Source organism: Vombatus ursinus, unplaced genomic scaffold (genome assembly GCF_900497805.2).
Source record: "Vombatus ursinus unplaced genomic scaffold, bare-nosed wombat genome assembly UNPS02014818.1, whole genome shotgun sequence".
In the NCBI taxonomy this organism is placed as follows: Eukaryota; Metazoa; Chordata; class Mammalia; order Diprotodontia; family Vombatidae; genus Vombatus; species Vombatus ursinus.
This window is the reverse complement of record NW_020954596.1, coordinates 51,364,788-51,384,039: the sequence shown is the minus strand read 5'-3', so window position 1 is coordinate 51,384,039 and position 19,252 is coordinate 51,364,788. Positions and strand designations below refer to the sequence as shown.

The 19,252-nt window shown below is 36.0% G+C and overlaps 1 protein-coding gene across 4 annotated transcripts in view; it reads left to right on the top strand.

The window, feature by feature from the left end:
• Positions 1 to 19,252, top strand: part of ATP8A1 (ATPase phospholipid transporting 8A1) — a 287,178-nt gene that overhangs the window by 181,521 nt on the left and 86,405 nt on the right. For all 4 annotated transcript variants that reach the window (XM_027836226.1, XM_027836225.1, XM_027836228.1 and 1 more), the window contains one exon: positions 18,567 to 18,739. In XM_027836226.1, the coding sequence (XP_027692027.1) occupies positions 18,567 to 18,739 (173 nt within the window). The remainder of the gene's footprint in view (positions 1 to 18,566; positions 18,740 to 19,252) is intronic.

The following is a 19,252-nucleotide window of genomic DNA, read 5'->3' as shown; positions in this document are numbered from 1 at the left end:
TCTATCTATCTATCTATCTATCTATCTATCTATCTATCTATCTATCTATCTATCTACTTATTCCTTTCCTTTCCCCTTTCAGTGTTAGTTTTTTTGCTTCTATTTTTCCAAATTGTCCTTCACTTCAATATAAATATATTCTCAATCAGTTTTCTCTTTCATTTATTTGGAGAGAATTCATTTAGTTAGTTTTATTCATTCATTAATTTATCTATCTATTTATTTGGGATCCTCCATGGATTCAGGTTTTTTTTCTGTTGTACATGTCATAAATTCTATTTTCATGATTATTATTTCTCTCAAACCATTGGGGAACATAGTGCTGTTGTTCCAAGTTGTCAGGGGGGAATCCACAGAGTCCTCTGCCTCATTGGATATTGGTTCAATTTTGTTTGTCTTAGAATATTTTCTTAGAGATGTTTGAATTTGTTTAGATATTTTGATGGCCATCTTTCCTTCTGATTTTAATGCCTTCCCAGTGAATTTATCTTCTCATACTTACAGTTTTTAACTTAGTTTTCTTCCTCCTGTGATCTTCAGTAATTTCACTCTTGATTTTTCCCCTATTTCATACTTTCTGACTCCTCCCATGTTTATAGCAGATTCCTGAAGAAATGCTGGGCCTCTAAATTGTCTCAGCCTCCTCCCACGTTGCTTAATTCATTTTTCATTGGCCTCAGACCCTGACCCAAGTGATTTCTGGGGGAACAGAACTGGCCCCAGCCAGAAACTAATTTCCTTTCCTTCATGCCTGTTGTAACTACACACACACAGGAACCATGTCTCAGTTCCCTCTGTTCTTTAGTTCTCTGGCTAACTGATGCTGTAGTGAGCTGCTATTTCTATTTTCATATGCCTCCTCTCTTAGAAGAGATTAAGAAGAGTTCAAGTCTGCTACTTGTTGCCAAAAGATAGTGGGGAAAGACAGGGGCATGGTGTACTGACAGAGACTGCAGCAACAGCAAGAAAATTGTTGAATGCCTAAGCCTTCAGAGGGGGTTAAAGAAATAGGATTCTCCCTCTTAAGTTCAAATGGTCTTCAAAGTTCTCAATAAAAACAGTCCTTGATCCTTACTTTCACCTACTAATTATGTAGGTCGAATATCAATGCCTCTACTGCTATCCAAGTTTATTTTCTGCCCATCTAATCTGGAGCTGAAATCTCGCTCTCTCTTTCTCAGCCACAGAGAGCCTAGTCATTGAGTGTTGTGCAATAGTACCCAGTCTGGATGTCAAGTTGGCCCTCTGGTCATCACTTCCTAAGCCCATTTTTCCTACCAGTATTCCTTGTTACACTACTATGACAAATGGGACCATTTTTTTTTACCACCATCTGATGAGCCTAGTGCAAACTGTATGTAGCAAGTGTTCCTGCTCAGTGTGTGAATTTGGGGCTTTAAACCAACTTTATTTTGTTATGTTGCTTTTCCTCTTTCCTTAACAAAGACAATTCAAACTTGACAGTCTCCTATTTGATGGTAGACCAGGAATGTGTATTCTTCTTCCAGACCGAAGAAATTCCCTTTATCTGAATTTGATACCAGCAGTACCATATGAAGTAAAATGCTATCCCTCTGCAGAGTCTTCTCAGAACATAATTATGAAATTATCATCTGCACCCTGTGAAGCTCAATGTGTGTGTATTATTCAGTCTGGGGAACCAGCCACTGCTGAATGACTTCTGAATAGAATCCAGAATAAGCAAGTTATTGACTTGACTCCAGAAGACAAAAAAAAAAAGTTGGGCTACTTGAGGTTTTGTTTTGATATGCCCCTTAAGTCTCTTACTATAAATTTTATGCTGCTTTGAAAAGTCATTTCAGCATGTTTAAAACACTGCATTTTCTCCACTAGAGTTACTGTCAGCTTGGTACTATGGATTTTTCTCTTTTTACAAGCAAAATGATGTAGGTTCTCTTGCATTGAAAATGTTATTTAAGATCTTATTTTAGCTTCAAGTGTGCTTGATGTATCAACCTCAGAAGCAAAGGCACTTTAAAAAAATACTTTTTGTGAGAATAAAGTTAAATGTGACATTTTCTTTGGGGCTGAAATTACAAAAAAAAAAAAGGTGATGTGTTGTTTTTTCAGATATAAAAGGCTGGTTAGCCATTTGCGTTAGTAGGACAAGAGTGTTAAAATTGCTTGTATATTGTTTGGCACATAGCTTACTAAAAGTAGACCTCAGGGAGGAATGCCAACTTGGCTGCAATGGAAAGAAATGGATTAGAAAAAAATATTTAAATGCTATGAAAGACTGAAAATAGCATATCACAAATCATATGCTCCCATTCTCTACTGATTTAAGGCCATGTCAACATTATAACAAAACAACTCAATGAAAAATATTGGTGTTATACTTTAATCCTTCAGTACTTCAAGTTTATTAGCATGTGTATTTGCCTCACTCATGCCAATGGCAATCCCAGTGTGCCTTGGTGTAGCCTATTTTTATAAAGTTACTATGATCCAAATAATTCATCATGAGTGATCAAGCCTTCTAGTAGGTTACTACCAACTTTTTAGGCAGCTGATGGCTCAGTGGATAGTGCACTGGGCCTGGGGTCAGGAAGACCTGCACCCGGTCCAGTCTCTGACATTTATTAGCTGTGCAACCTGGGGTGAGTGACTTAACTTCTGTCTGCTTCAGTTTCCTCAACTATAAAGTGAGGATAGTAATGGTACTTTCTGTTTGTAAATATCAAATGAAATATTTGTAAAATACTTTGTTAAAACACTTAGTATGGCATCTGGCTCCTAGTAGGTACTGTATGCTTCTTCCCTTACCCTTTGCTACTAGTCTTAGAACCTTAACACCTCCATTCTCACCAATAATCTTATGGCTCAAAAGAAATTAAAAATAATATCTCAATGATAAATTTTGGGATCCCTTGTGCTTAAGAGTTTTGGAGCAGCTCCTGAACTAAGAAAAATCTTTAGTTTTAAAATTTTACACATGAAATAGGTAGAACATGATGTTTAGATAATGATCAGCATACCCATTAGTCAAGGCAGCTTCTCTGAAAGTCAATGATGCAATCATTCATCTGTTTTCTGAAAGTAATCAAAGGCAAATGAGTTGATGCCAAGGAAACAAGCTTGACATTAGATTCATTTACCACTCTAAAATTACATGAATCTTTTTATTTCACAGAATTGCAGAAGTTCAGAGTTAGAAAGGACTTTGGCCACCATCTAGCCTGGCCCATGCTCCCGAAAGAATTCCATTTGTAGTAAAATCCAAAAATGGCTATATAGCCTTTGCTTTTGATTAAAGACTTCCAGTGAAGGGGATCCTACTGCTCCCTGAGGCAGTCTGTTCCACTTTTGGACAATTCTAATTACTAGGAATATTTTCCTTGTATGAAGTCTAAATTTGCTATTGTAACTTTTGCCCACTATTTTACCTTCTGGCGCCAAATGGAACAAGTCTAATCTCTCTTCCAAGTACTTGGGGACAGATGTAATGTGCTCCCTAAATCTCCTTGCCTTGTAAAACAGTCTCAGTTTCCTTAACCAGTCCTACGAGTCCTGTTGCATGACTTCAGGCCTTTAAACATTCTGGTTGCTATCCTATAGACATTCTCCAGCTTGTGACATCCTTCTTAAACTGTAGCACCCAGAACAAAATACAATACTCCAGATTTAGTCTGACCAGAATAGGATACAAAAAGGATTGTTGTCTTCTTATTCCTGGAAGCTGTCTATCTTAATATTATATGATTATATTATCCTAGCTGGTGGCTGTATTGCTTATACTATTAACTGTTGGGAGCTTGCAGTTCACCAAAACCTCAGGGTTTTTTTAATTTCCCAGACAAACTACTATCTAACCTTCCCCAACTTGTGAAGTAAAATTTTTTTAGCTCAAATATAAGACTTTACATCTATTCCTAATAAGTTTCAGCTTATTAAATTGGCTCAGTGTTTAGCATGTTAATATTTGGGGGGTTCTTTTCTTCCTTCAGCCGTGGGCACACAAACTAGTCCCTTGCTCCAACTTCTTCCATTTTTAGGTTTTCTGGTTGAATCTATATAGGCCAATTTTTGCAGTATTGAGAAGTGGGGGGAGAGGGGGAAGAAGATGGATGTTTCCAGCAGAATTTGCTGTTTTGGAGTTCCTTTATTTAGAGGCTACCCCAGGCAGAGGGAAGCCAAATTTTCCCCTTACCTCTCCCTCCCACACATGTGACTAAGAAGAGCTGCTTATTGCAACTGGATGTGATGATGATGGGATAGCCAGGATGGAGTATGTTGGCAGTCTCTGCAGTAGGAAGGAAATCTTGAGTGGGTTCCAAAAAGAGGCAGCTCTAGGGCAGTTAATGGGCTGTGTCTGAACTTGGAGGTTGGCAGGATACTGCTTGATTGCATCAAGAGATTGGCATTCTTCACTTTTAAATCAAGTATTTTGTTGAGCTTCTTTCTTTCTTGTATGGCTTCACCTATAATTGCTCAACTTCTGACACAATTCCTCTTTAAGGGGTTTTTTTTGGTGAGTTTGTGAGGACTAGAGAAGATATCTAGTCTTCTAGCTTGTCGGCCACATGACCAAACCAGTCACACTATCATTTGCAGATTCTGTTTTCTTCCGTTTGCCAGTCCAGTTCTGCAATTCCTCTATTTTCAAAATATTTCAAAGAAAAGATGATTGAAGGTGGCTCAGTAATCCCATCTGCCACTTCTTTCAGTGACCTAGGATATAGTTTATTTGGAGTCATGTGACTTGAATTCAAGATCAGCTCCTTTGAAATATTAGGTTAGAATATGCATCTCCTTAAACATGTTTGATGGCAACTCCATATTAGGCAGATTTGTTTCATCCTTTCCACTATAAAGGTCAACATCTTTAGCAGAGAAACCAAGCAAAAAAGAATTAGGCAGCTCTGCCTCCTCTCTTTCATCAGTTGTCATCATTCCAAATACCCAAATAGTAGTACTCTTTCCTACATTGACTCTATGCTATTTCCAAATATAGTTTAAAAAAATTAAGTACTTAATTTTCTTAGCTTTTCCTGACAGCCTTACTTCAAAGTTTTAGAATTTCTACAGTATTCTTACAGTAAATATCATGCTATGAATTTGAATTAATACTCAGTAATATACCTGTCCTTTTACATAATTTTTGTACATTTAGTTTTAAAATCTAAATTGGGAGTTCTCTGTGCAATCTTATCAGTCTTTTCAGACACCTTCTGTTTTTCTTTCTCATAAAGCTGTTTCCCTTTACGTCATAAGAATTCCATTCTTGAGACCTACTCATCCCTTCTGGGCTCAGTTTCCCATTAGAATCGTATTCCATGGGCACCTGAAACCATTGTTTCTTCTGAACACTTTGAGAGCTGTTCTCCCCAAATCTAGTAATATACATGTCAGACTATGCCCAGATTTCCCTTCCTTTTCTATCATCAACTCTGAAAGGGAATGGTTACTTCTTCCCAAGGTTCCCATTATTTCTACCCCAGTAACCAATCCTCTCCTGTTTGTGAGAATCCTTTCCGTTTTCCTTTTTAGTTCTTATACTTAAAGAAGGATGAAACTATTATTAAAGTGAGTTACAAAGTTCTTAGCTGTTCTGTGTTTTGGCAGAGATAGAGCTCCGATAGATATCAGGATAACTGAAATGATGTCATACTTCTGTGTGTATAAAAGGTTTATGTTTTGTTTTGTGAATTCCTCTCTTCTATTCTTTTTCTGCTCTGATAGCCTGCTAGTAGGGCAGTTAGAGTGCCAGCCCTGGAATCAGGAAGACTCATCTTTCTAAGTTCAAATCTGGCCTCAGAAACTTACTAGTCGTGTGACCCCAAACAAGTCACTTAACCCTGTTTGCCTCAATGTTCTCATCTGTAAAATGAGCTAAAGAAGGAAATGGCAAACCACTTCAGTATCTTTGCCAAGGAAATCACAACTGAACAACAAAAGCAAAAGCCTATTAATGTGTTCTAATGACAATCACTTTTGGTTTTCTTCTTTTTACTTTTCCCCAAATTGTTTCTTCCCTGTGGTTCTGGGATTTCCTCATATCTTCTAGATATACAGGATGTCCCAAGATTCTTAGTGCAGTTGTAAACTTAAATAGCTGTGTAATGCTGCTCACTCCCTCAAAACCTCCTACCTTTTTTTTAACCTTCCCAGTTTCATTTGAATAAGATATATCCACCCAAAGCTGTATTCCAGTCATGGCTCTCATCCCACCAAGTCTCAGTAATATCTGTCAAGTCAAATTCACCTCTTTGTATTAGATGCCCTAGTTGTTCCTCGCTATATTGCTTATATTTTGAGCATTTGTATATAGAAATTTCAGACTCTGATTTTTTTTGTTGTTTTCTTTTGTTTTGACTATTGATTGATTCCTTGCTTGGATTTTTTCTCCTCTTGTCTTTGGGATGTCTTGACAACCACTCTTCCTGCATTGTACCTACTCTTACTAGTCTCTCCAGCTTGGTAAATCAATGAAAACCAGGGTTTCTTAACTTGGTGTCTATGAACTTGGCTTTTCAAGCATATATTTTTGATAACTGTATTTTAATTTAATTGGTTCACTTTATAATCCTATGTGTTTTATTTTACGCATTTAAAAATATTATTCTGAGAAGGGCTTATATACTCCACCAGATTGCCAAAAGGGTCCATGACAGAAAAAAATATTAAGACTCCCAGACGTAGACAGTTTCTTTCTCCCCTTTACTTTTCAGTTTAAAGCTGTTTTCTTGGTAGTAGCAGTTTCACTCTAACCCCCACTATTGCCTTCCTTAAGCCTTAAACTGGATAATTTATTCACCTTCAGGGGCCTGTGTTGCTATACTCTGAGAACAGCTTCGTCCAGGAAAATGTAGCTCAACGGGATATATGCCAGCATAAATTCTGAGAAAATGTTTCCTTCTGCACTTGAGTCATTCTATCACCAGTGAAAAAAAGTTAACACAAAGCTCAGATTTTAGGCATTTAGGGGATTATGTGAAATAATCACCACGAAGGCTTTTGTAAAACCTTTACACACAGTAGTGTTTAAATCATTTCATGGTATTCATATCACTTTGCTCTCTCTTTTTTCCCCTTACTTTTCTTGCTTTCTTCCATTTTGTTCTGCCTCCTGCTCTCCCTGCTCAATCAGAATGAAATGGGAATATAATATAATGTGATGTAACACATCAACTGTTTATTAAGCACCTGCTGTGTGCAAAGCACTATGGGAAGGGCCCTGGTGAAGAAGTTTAGATAAGACTTGATCTGTGCCCTCAGGGAGCTTATGATATATTTATTGGGATAAGAGCCTAACACAAATGGCTTTTCTATTATACAAGACAATCTGTTGTTGCATTACATAATAAATGCATGTGTGAAATACTCTCCTAATCAAATGGATTTGTGATTTTATCCTAATTGATTGATGTCTTTGCATCCTGTTTATTCTCTGTCTAGTCCCCCACATGACCACCAAATTAATGTTTCTAAAGCACCTATCTGGCCATGCTTAATAAGCCTCAGTGGCTTCCCATTGCACTAAATAAGGATAAAATGCAAATTCTTCTGTTTGGCCATTTAAGCATTTCACGGTCTGTCTCCAGCTCATCTTGCTTCTCTCCTAAAAAAAAATTAATACATGTGTATTCATGTGTGTGTATGCTTTTCCTTTTAAGAAACCAAGGAAAACATTTGTTTTACTATACTAATTATGCATTTACTCCCTGCCCCCACTCCATCTGTGCTCCAACCAAACTGGCCTACCTGCTGCCCTTGTCTACAACATGTGATCTCCTATGCCCTTGCCTTTGTGCAGGCTAGTAGTGTTCTCCTTCTTCACTCTTCTTGCTCTCCTTCTTGTAATGCCTTGTACCTTTTGAGGCACAGCTCAATTGCCTTTCCTAATTCCTTCAGCTGTTAGCAACTCTTCCAACCACTAAATGGTATACACACACACACACACACACACACACACACACACATCCAGTATGTACTTATCTGTAAATGTGTTGTGTGTCCCACGAGAATGTGAACTCGATACAGTAAAGGACTGTCCTGTGTTTTTATTTCCTAGGCTTGGCATTGTGCCTGGCACTTATTAAGTGCTTATTAATTGATTAGATATTCCCTCCAATGACAAAAATCACCACCCTTCCATGCTACTCATCCTGTGCCATGCCTATTCATATTCTCTCCTAAGTTTACCATAGAGGGGTCATCCCATTGCACTGGTTCCCTTTGCCTTTTCTTGACATAGAGATGCTACCTGTAGAATATACAGGCTATCTATTCGCAGGAAACAGAGGTCTACAGTGTCAATAGCTGCTGAGAAATTAAGGAAGAACTAATAAGAAGCCATTGTGTGTGGCAATTAGGACATCATCAGAAACCTTAGAGCAGCTCTAGAAAAATGGTGGGAACCCCAGTTCTAAGGATTCAAGCACTGAGCAGGTAATGAGGAAGCAAATGTGTTAGGTATTGATAATACTTTAAAAAATCACTTTGCTGAGATAATAGTTGACATGAGTTACTAGTGCATAGCTTTAGATACCACCTTCACTAATCAGCATGATGGTGGCTTTGTGTCTGGAATATGGCCTGACCAGGAATAGCACCTAATCAAAACAGAACCATTTTCCCAGGTTGAATGAACTTACTTGTTTGGGCCCATACATTACTACAGAAAAGCCATTCCTTCCTATCTGACTTCCTTTGTTCTGCTTGACATTACAAAGGGCAAAAGTCACAGGGGAGATTGAGCCTTTATCCCAACTAAATTATTTGAGTGCTGGAAAGTCAACAAAGGGTCTTTTTTTTTAATAATGAAAAAAAGTTCTAGGTGTCTTTATGCTGTTTTTTCTCTTGGGGCACTTGGTAAAGTACAGGTAATCACAAAGTATGGTCAGGTCCTCAAGGTCAAAAGTCTTTTCATATCAATACCAAAATGCTTGCATTTCTAATACAGCAAATACTGACTGGCAGGGCCTAAATAAAGAAATGCTCTTGGGGGTGGGATGGGTGCTTGGTCCAAAATCATTTTTAAGAATGTAAAGGGGTCCCAGGACATCAAAGTTTGAGAAGCACTAGTGTAGCATGATGAGGACAGGAGCTGGTATTAGAGGTCTTTTCTTTGAATCCTGACTTTGCTACCTACTCTCTCCTAACCTAGGATCATAGGGCTAGAAGAAACCTCAGAGGGAATCAAGTCTCACCATCTCATTTGATAAATGAGGAAGTCTCGACTTATAGGAGTTCAGAGACTTGCCCATAGTCACACAGGTAGTAAGTTTCTGAACCAAGATGCAAACCTAGGTCTTTCTGATTCCAAAGTCAGCCTCTTTGGGCCTGAGTTTCCTCATCTGTAAAATGCAAAAGTTGGACCAGAGATGGGGAACCTGCAGACTGGTGGCCACATGCGGCCATCTAGTTTCTTGTGTGCAACCTTTCAATTGAGTCCAAGTTTTACAGAACAAATCCTTTTAGTAAGGGAATTTGTTCTGTGAATTTTAGATTCAATCAAAGAGCCACACTTGAGGACCTAGAGGGTCACATGTGGGGTCGAGACTGCAGGTTCCCCACCCCTGAGTTAGACTAAGTGACCTCACCTCAAAATCTTTGATCTTATGATATTCCGCAACTTATATTTATTAAATGTTCCTATTTAAAGGACATCAAAGTAATCCTGTTTTTTTCAATATTTGCCATGTCTAAGGATCTCTGACCATTTTTTTTCCATTGTGTCAACTCCTCTCTACCTTTGCTTTTGGTGAGGGAAAAAAAAAATCACTCTATATTTCATATATTCTATTTATATGTGTTTTTTCAAAGTTATGTATTGGTGTAACTTGGGGAAGTTAGCGATTCCAGACCCCTTTAGCAGAAAGCTCAGTCATTTTTCATGTGATCCTGTTTGAGACAGTTACCAAGGGGACCGTCATATTGTAAGTATAATTTTCACCTACTTCTAAACAGCCAGTCATGTCTTCCTTACTTCTCTTTCTTCTCTACCACTTCATATGAGAATCAGATGAGAAGCTAGAGTTCCTAATTCCTAGACACTGTGCTTAAAAATATCTAAAATATCCATGGTCCTGCTGAATAAGTAACACACTCTAGAAAAACAAGCAATGTCCAATAGTTTACACAAATTGCTATTAGGGGAGTCATAACTCTTTGTTTAAGAACATGTTAACATTTTTCATACTTGATTTTGGCTGTAAGATATTGTAAAGAACACTCTTGGAATGTTCTGCTAATTTGTAATAACTTTGGAGTGTGAATATTTGGAGACTGTAATCATGGAGGAGAAAGAGAGAAACATTATTTGGCCATAAATTTTCAAATACCTCATGTCTTGAATGATGATTGTAGTGGCACAGACCACCAAAGGGCTAATAAAATATGCAAGTTAGTTTAAATTCCTTATATTTCTTCTCCTGCTTTGAAATTTCTGACAATCTTAAAGGTGGAGTGATGGGCTAAATGTTTAAAAAAAAAACCTTTAATTTAATAGAGAGAAATGTAAAATTCTCAGCTTGGGTTCAGAAAATCAACTTCACAAGTGTGGAATAAGTGAAGGTATGGCTAGATGATAGTTTCTGTGGAAAAGATTTAGGTGTTTTAATGGACTGTGATCTCAACATGAATCATCAATGTAACACGGCTACCAAAAAAGCTAATGAAATCCTAGTTCCAGATGGAGGAAGGAGATAGTGTCAGATCATACATGAATGATTGTGCTTCCTTCCAGGTGACCAGCTTAATAGAAACATTAAGCCAATAGAAGAATATGCAGTAATTTAAATACATTCACGTAATACTATGTTGATAACTTCATTAAAATGGGAGGAGTTGTGTCCTATCCAGAATAGACAGGATAAAAGAAAACAATGGGCTCTTCTTGGGATTTTTTGGGAGAGGTCAACTTCAGGATGCCTTTTAAACAAGGATGTAAATAGCTGACAAAATATAGTGTGGGGTGAAGCAGTCAGGGCATCTAGTACAATTACAATAGTTTAGCTTTTATTGTATTTATTACTTTAGGATTTTTTTCATCTTTTTTGTTGACTAAACTGAAAAAGTTTAACAGCTGAATCCAGGGCAAGTTTAGAGGTAAATGGCCAAAGCATCCTATCTGAAGCCATATACTTATAATCTTGACTATTTTCTATTTCTTTTCTTCCTTGTTTATGAAGTTGAGCCTGTTCACATTTGCTTCTATCTTTCTTCTAGTTTCATTTATACATTTTCTTTTAAGACCTTCCTTGGCCATATTCTTGAGTAAGATTATCTTGGAACCCTAGCAGAGAAATCTCTGGGTTTTTCACAGAATTGAAAGAACAGAAGTGCCAACTTAATGTGGGGTGCTGTCTACAGGGTTACTCTTTTGGTCATCAAAAACAGAGCTCTTAGGAACCCTAACATTTGCTAGGCACATCTGGTCTCTTGTTGCTTCCAACTTTGCCAAGCCCAGTTTTGCCAAAATTAAAATGATGTCTTACATTCTGTGATCGATTCCACCCAATTCAAGTCTCCCATTTTATTTCACTATAAAATTACCTCAGATTTCATTGTCAAAGGTTTCTTTTGTGATTGTATTCACAAAGAGCTTCCTTGCAAAGGGACATTTAGAAGTACTTAAAAAAAAATTGCCAACCCTTGATTGGAGCCTGTCAAGATTGCAGCAGGAGACCAAGCTAATGGCTTATTAGAGACTGTGCAAGAAAAGAAGACAGAGACCTAAATGCCAACTCCCATGTTGGGCCACCAGGAGATAAAGGGAGAAGCCAGGGATTGTGGCAGACTGTGGAATCTAGAACCAACCACCTCATCCTGACCTAGCTGTGGTATCCAAACTACAGAGAGGACAGGACCAAACAGGGCCTGCACATCTCCTACTAGAGTGTGAGGGTTTAGACTGGAGAAGGGGATAGGGAATGGGGGGGAAATAACCCTGAACTGAGTACCAATATAGAAAATAAAGATGAGAGGCAGCTAGGTGGCGCAATGGATAGAGTGCCAGCCCTGAAGTCAGGAGGATCTGAGTTCAAATTCGGCCTCGGCCCAAACACTTGACACTTACTAGCTGTGTGACCCTGGGCAAGTCACTTAACCCCAATTGCCTAAAACTAAAAGAAAAAAAAGAAAAAGAAAATAAAGCTGAAGACATAAGTAAACAGAAAACTACACGAATTTAATGAAAAATTATATATTAAGTCCAACAAGTAAACCTACCCAAGTAGTTGGGTTTTTATTTTTAAACAATGAAGCAAATGGAACACAATGGTTCAATGAGACAAAAAGCAGTATTAGAGAAAAAAAGTTGAAAGACTAAAAAAAAATAGAACATCAAAATAGAAGAGAAAATTTAAGAATCATCAAACTCCCTGAAAATCGTGACCAAACAAAAAGCCTGAATTCCATATATCAAGAAATCATAAGAGCAAACTTCCCAAATCTAATAGAACTTTAAGGCAAAGTAAAAATAGGAAGAATCCATTGACTACTTCCTGAAAGAAACCTCCTATTAAAAACACTCAGGAGTGGTATAGAGAATTCCCTCCAAAATCTCTAAATTCAGAAAAGTAAAAAACAGTCAAGGTGAATAAAGAAAGACAAACATAGGCCCTGGAGATTCTTTGTTCTATTTTATTAGTTTTAAGGGACAAAAGAAAAAGGAGGAGGAAAGAAAATAGGAGGGAAGAAATAAAGTAGAAAGGAAAACTTAGTATTTCTCATAATTGGGATTCATGAGAAGCATATACAAGCATAGCAATAGATTATTTCTGTTGATCACATTACCTTTTTCTCATTCTTTATAAAGAAGGGCAAAGGAGGAAAAGATAGGTATAAGTATAAAGTTATTATGGAAGGGAAATACAATTAATAATCATAACCAGAAATTTGAATACACTGAATGATAGGTTAACAGAATGGATTAGAATGCAGTATGTTGTTTACAAGAAACACATTTCTCACATCAGGATTCACTCAGAGTAAAAATAAGGGATTGGACCAAAATATGCCTCAGACAAATTTAAAAAACACAGGAACAGTGATCATGGTTTCAGACAACAATAAAAAAAAAAGTACATATTATTAAAAGAGAGATAAGCATAGAAACTATATTTTGCTTAAATATACTATAGACAATGAAATAATATGAGTACTCTATGTACTGAATAGCATCGCATCTAAGTACTTGAAAAGCTAATTGAATTTCCGGATGAAAGTAACAGCAAAGTCAAAATAATTAGAGCCATCAATATGTACCTTCAGACATAGACAAATCTTATGAAAAAGATAAATAAGAAGGTAATATAATTTTAGAAAATATAGAGATGGTGGCTATCTGGAGATTACTAAATGGAAATTGAAAGGTGTACACATATGTCTCAATTCAGCATACAAAGATTGATCATTCTAGCACACAAAATCCTCATAAACAAATTAAAAAATAATAAACACAAAATAACAGAGAATAACAGAATATCTTCTATTAATCATACAACAGTAAAGATATAATCAATAAAGGGCATTTGAAGAAAAGATTCAAATTTCAGTGGATAATAATAGCCTTTAAAATATGTCAAGGAAAAAAATGATAGACACAATAGGTAATTTCATTAAAGAAACTAACAATAAGACAACATACCAGAACTTTTTGGACACAAAGTAATTAGTAAGAGGAATTTTAATCTAAATACTCTTATCAATAAAAGAAAGAACAGATGAATGAATTAGGCACATAACTAAAAAAAATAGAAAATAACAAATTGAAAAACCTCAACTAAACACAAAAGTAGAAATTCTGAAAATCAAAGAATATATAAAATTGGTAAAAAAAATTGATAAGTAAATATGACTGAATTGGTTTATCTTTTTGGAAAAGCTAACAAAATAGACAAACTGCCAGCAAGTTTGGTCTATAAAAAGAAAGGGAAACTGAAATGCTAAAGTAAAAATGAAGAAGAATTCACAACAGATGAAGAGGAAATAAACTATTAGGAATGATTTTGTCATAAAACTTATCATTACAAATGAAATTAATGAAAGTAAAAATATAAACTACTCAGATTAGCAGAGGAAGAAACTGAAAAATTAATTAACCTAATGTTAGAAAAGAAAATTGAACAAGCTACATAAGAATTCCCAGAGGGGGAAAAATGGCGCTCAATGGATTTCCAAGTGGATTCTATCAAACATTCAAAGAACTATTAATTTCAATATTATATAAATTATATGCAAAAATAAAGAAATCATTTCTCCCAATTCCTATGACACAAATGTGTTCTTGATACATAAACCAAGAAAAGTTACATCAGAGAAAGAAAGCTTTGATTAGTCAGTAAGCATTTATTAACCCAATATCTCTAATGAATATTATTATAAACATTTTTAATAAAATGTTTGCAAAGAAACTTCAACTTCTACAACTTTACAATACTGAAAAGGTTACACGCTATGACCTAGTTAGATTTATAGCAGGAATACATAGTTGGTTCAATATTAGGAAAATTATAAATGGGCAAAAAAAATAGTACCGGTATCCAGTAAATCTAGTGATTTTGTTTACTGGTGTAAAGACTCAATATTCTACAAACCTGCTCTTAATGCTATAAACAGAAATTAGGCTTAAGCCAACTTTTCACATCATATGCCTCAATACTAAATGGACACATGGTCTCTATACTAAAAGACCATGACATAAATTAGAACAAAGGTGAAGGAAATACCTTTTACACCTATGGGTAACAGTATCATTTTGGACCAAATATGGGATAAAGATGATAACAAAAGATAAAATGAGCAATGTTTATAATATAAAATTGAAAAGTTTTAGCACAAAGAAAATTAGTGCAGTTAGACGTAAAAGAGAACATTTTATTTAATTTGTTTTAGAGGTTGGTTTTTTTGGGGGGGTGGGGGGTTCTCTGCAAAAAGAGTAACCAACAAAAGAAGCAAAGACTCTTTCCCCACATTTACAAGTTATTGACACTGTACTAAAAAGTAATCTCATACACCTTAATGATTCCAAAAGCAAAGGTGTAACCTCTGGGCAAATTCATAAAGAGGATTCCACTTGAATGAATTTTAATTTCAGAGGTGCCAAAGAAATACAAATGACTATGGGGCAGCTAGGTGGTGCCTTGGATAGAGCACTGGCCCTGAGTCAGGAGAACATGGGTTCAAATCTGGTCTCAGACACTTGACACTTACTAGCTGTGTGACCTTGGGCAAGTCACTTAACCTCATTGCCTAGTCAAAAAAAAAAATTGGGGGTAGCTGGGGGTGAAATGGATACAGCTCCCCCCTTGGAGTCAGGAGGGCCTCAGTTCAAATCTGACCTCAAGACACTTGACACTTACTATCTATGTGACCCTGGGCAAGTCACTTAACCCTGATTGCCTGACTAAAAAAATAAAAGTAAAACAAAAAGAAAGAAAGAAAGAAAGATGTATGACTGATAAAGCCTGCAAATCAATTAATTCAATAATATATGTATGTACATATTCTTATTTACATATATGACTATATATAGCTATATGCATGTGTATATGTATATAGTGTATATTGTGTGCCTATATAAATATATGTAAAATATGCATTATATATGGATAAGAGCATGAAAACATCTCCCTTAGTTCATGAAAAGGAAAAAAAAAGCTATTGTATGGATGACTGAATTGTTGGCTTGAGAAATCAGCAACAACTAAGTATAGAAAGTGATTTCCATGCAGTGTGCTTGTATGTTAAAGAACTGATAAAGAGCAACTGCATTTCCCCAAGAACTAGGAATGATTTCCACAAGGTGAAAAGATTAGAGTGCATGAAACTAGAAGCTCTTTGAGAGCAAGAACTGTCTTTGCCTTTCTTTCTCTGTAGCAGATCCTGGCATGTAGTAAGTACTTAAAAATGCTTATTGACTAACTGACTTGTGGAAAACAATCATCTTGGTATTAAAGAGAACCGTGTCTACCTTCTAGAACTTTAACACTTCTGTGGATGTCTGAAGATCACAACCCATTCATGCTTTCTCATCATGTAGGATTATTATCCATGCTCTCCTATCAATCTGCCCCTAGGCCTTCTCCCAAGTACTTTTTTTTTTTTTTTACATTTGAGATCCATTGCAACACATGACTGTCCTCTTATGCTTGGCTCACATTACATGACCAGCCACTTTTAAAAATCACTTTCTTACTGGATGACATCCTTTGTTCCACTTCCAGAACTGTTCAATCTAAATTTAAAGGAGCCTGACCAGGGCAGTGATTATTGCCAGCCAACTAGCTTAAGTTCTAAAGCTCTGTCTTCGTTTATGGCCTGACCACATGTAAATGAACAGTTCAGATCTTTTTATTCACTGGTTAGAGGGACAACATGCCTCCTCCCTTGATGACTGACTCTCCCTGACCATCCTTCTACCTGTTTCCAGAGGCAGCATGGCACCATCCTGATCTCTCATAATGCAGAAATTGTTCTAATTGTAGCAACAAATGCTATTTCCTACTCTAAAGAAGATAGGTAAAAGGGAGGAAGGGGGGAGAAGAGGTGAAAAGTAAAAGAGAAATTGTGGTTTCATTCTTTAGTACTGTACGTTTTTATATTCAGTTTCTATTTTATTTTAGCTTATTTGTGAAATTTCACTTTCACAAGCTGTCAAGTTCAAATGTTTAAACATTTCTCCCTTCAGGAGACAAAAATAAAATAGAGCAACATATACTAATAAACTTACCTCTGACTCCAGGAGATAAGCTTCAATGCAATATGGGTCGTAAAGTATGGCCTCAAGTCTTGGAGAGAAGCAATAAATTAATATGAATAAAATAAATTTAAATATGCATTTTTAAAAATAAGGAAAAAACATAACTGACAATACATAGCCAACAAAACTAATTCTACCTAGAAAAACTAAATTAATTTTTTTTGCATTTTATTTTGTGTGTTTGTGTGTATGTGTGTCTGTGTCTGTGTGTGTTTCTGTATATCACCATAGGTGGGCTGACAGGAGAATTCAGTTTAGAAAGAACTTTTTTACTCACCTTTCAAAAAATGTTATTCTTCTCTATTACATCTCCTGACACCTTTTGATTTCTGAAGATCTGTGATAATCACCAAGAAGGCCAGGTACATTTATGCCATAAATAAGAGGTCTTTAACAAATCAAAAGGTGTCAGAGAATGTCTTAGAAGAAAGAGAAAAAAAATATTAGGAAGAGAGGATCTTCTTTTTTCTTAGCTACATCCCTCAGGCTAATTAATGAGGGCATTCACACACAGATTTGTGACTTACCTGGATTTTATTTCAGCTTCATGGCTCATCCTTGACAATAATTGCAAGTTTTTCTATGGCTCATGAGCAATTTAGTTGCTGCATTCATTTGAAAAAATAAGAAGATACTTGGGTGAGCAAAACCCACTAATTTATAAGACTATTGAAAGAATGGCATCCACAGAACTGGCAGTGTAGCAGAAGTCTTTGGTTGAAGGTTCTATCAGTCATATGAACCTGGCAGTCATCATTAAGTATTTAAGGATTATCCTTTTTCTCTCAGGATCATAGAGCTAGCATGGGAAAGTACCTTAGAGGTCATCCAGTCCAACCCCCTCATTTTACTGGGGAGGAAACTGAACCCTAGAGAGGTAAAAATCAGTTACCTAAAGTCAAACATTTAGTAAAAGCTAGAATTCAAACCCAGAAGTACAGAAACCCATTCCAAATCAGCTGTAAATTACTTAGGGATAACCTACATCTCTGCTTCTTCCTGTTTGTGAAAAATAATAATAAATTATCTATGGGAATAATGTTAGAACGATTATTATACACAAAACTGCCAGAGGAAAAAAAATACTTGTAATATTATTGTGTATATGTGAACTTAGAGATTCCCCTGTAAGCTATATACCCAAGAAGAGAAAAGGTAAAAAAAAAAAAAAAAACCTATCATCTACCAAAATACCTGAATCAGGACTTTTTTGTAGTGGCAAGAAACTAGAAGCAGCGTAGGCCACCAAATGGTGGTGGTACAGTGATGTAACCAAATATTACTGAGCTGTAAGAAAACAATAAATAAGAAGAATAAAGAGAAACAAGAGGAAACACATGAATTATTGCAAAGTGAACAAAGCAGAACCAGGAAAACAATATAAGCACTGACTACAGTAATGTAAATGGAAAGAACAAAAGAACCTAAAACTGAGTGCTCTAATGGCCAAAGATGGTCCCTCACAATATGAAATGTACCTTTCTCCCTTCTTTGCAGAGGTGGGTGACTGTGAATGTGGACCAACACATAGAATGTCAGATTGTTATTTTCTTGGTTAGATTTGCTGAACTGCCTTTCCTTCCCTTCTCTTTCTTTTTTACTCTTTATTATAAAGGATGGTTCTCTGGGTAGTAGAAGGGAGTGTGTAGATACATTTTAAAATAAACAATAAATTATAAAATGCAATTTTAAAAGAAAAAACAGATCACTTAAAGCACTTTGAAAAGTAAAAGGCACTAAGCAAATCTAAGTTGCTTTTGTAATAAAAAAAAATAACGTGTGATGTTCTGATTAGAATGTCTAGGAATCAATAATTAGTGTATATGTCTCATTATAGGCAACAAGAGAAACTCTCAGCCATCATTGTACTACCCTTGGTGATGCTCTCAGGAAGGAAAATGACTTTGCTCTAATAATTGATGGCAAAACTCTGAAGTATGCCTTAACCTTTGGAGTAAGACAGTACTTCCTGGATTTAGCTTTGTCCTGCAAAGCTGTTATCTGTTGCAGGTAAGTTTGTTTTTCTTAATGTGAAAAGCCTTCCAGTTCAATGTATCCTTCACATCTTCCGTATAAATAGTCTTCATGTTAGTTTGTTCTGGAGCTGCTTGCAAAGCATTTAGTTAAACTTCACTAATCTCAAAAATTCTGTTTCCATACATAAATTCTTAGTTTTGAGAATTTTTCAAAAACTATTTACTAAAGAGTTAGGAATTTGTTTCATTTTAATTGCATTTTATTTTTAGAATTCTGCATTTCATTGTCTCCTAACTTTATATTTTTCATTGAATGTTTTGGTATCTTTACTAGTCTACATTTTCAACATAGATTAGTAAATTTTAAAATACATATTTTAATCATTTAAAGTATAAATAAATACAACTATCCCAGGGATAGTTGGTCTCCACTGAAGTCCTATTTAGATACCTCATGATGGATGTCCTGGAGGCGATCTTGGATTCTTGAATGGTTAGCCAGCAGAGTGTATGCAAACTCTGGCAGGAAAGCCTATGAGAATAAACA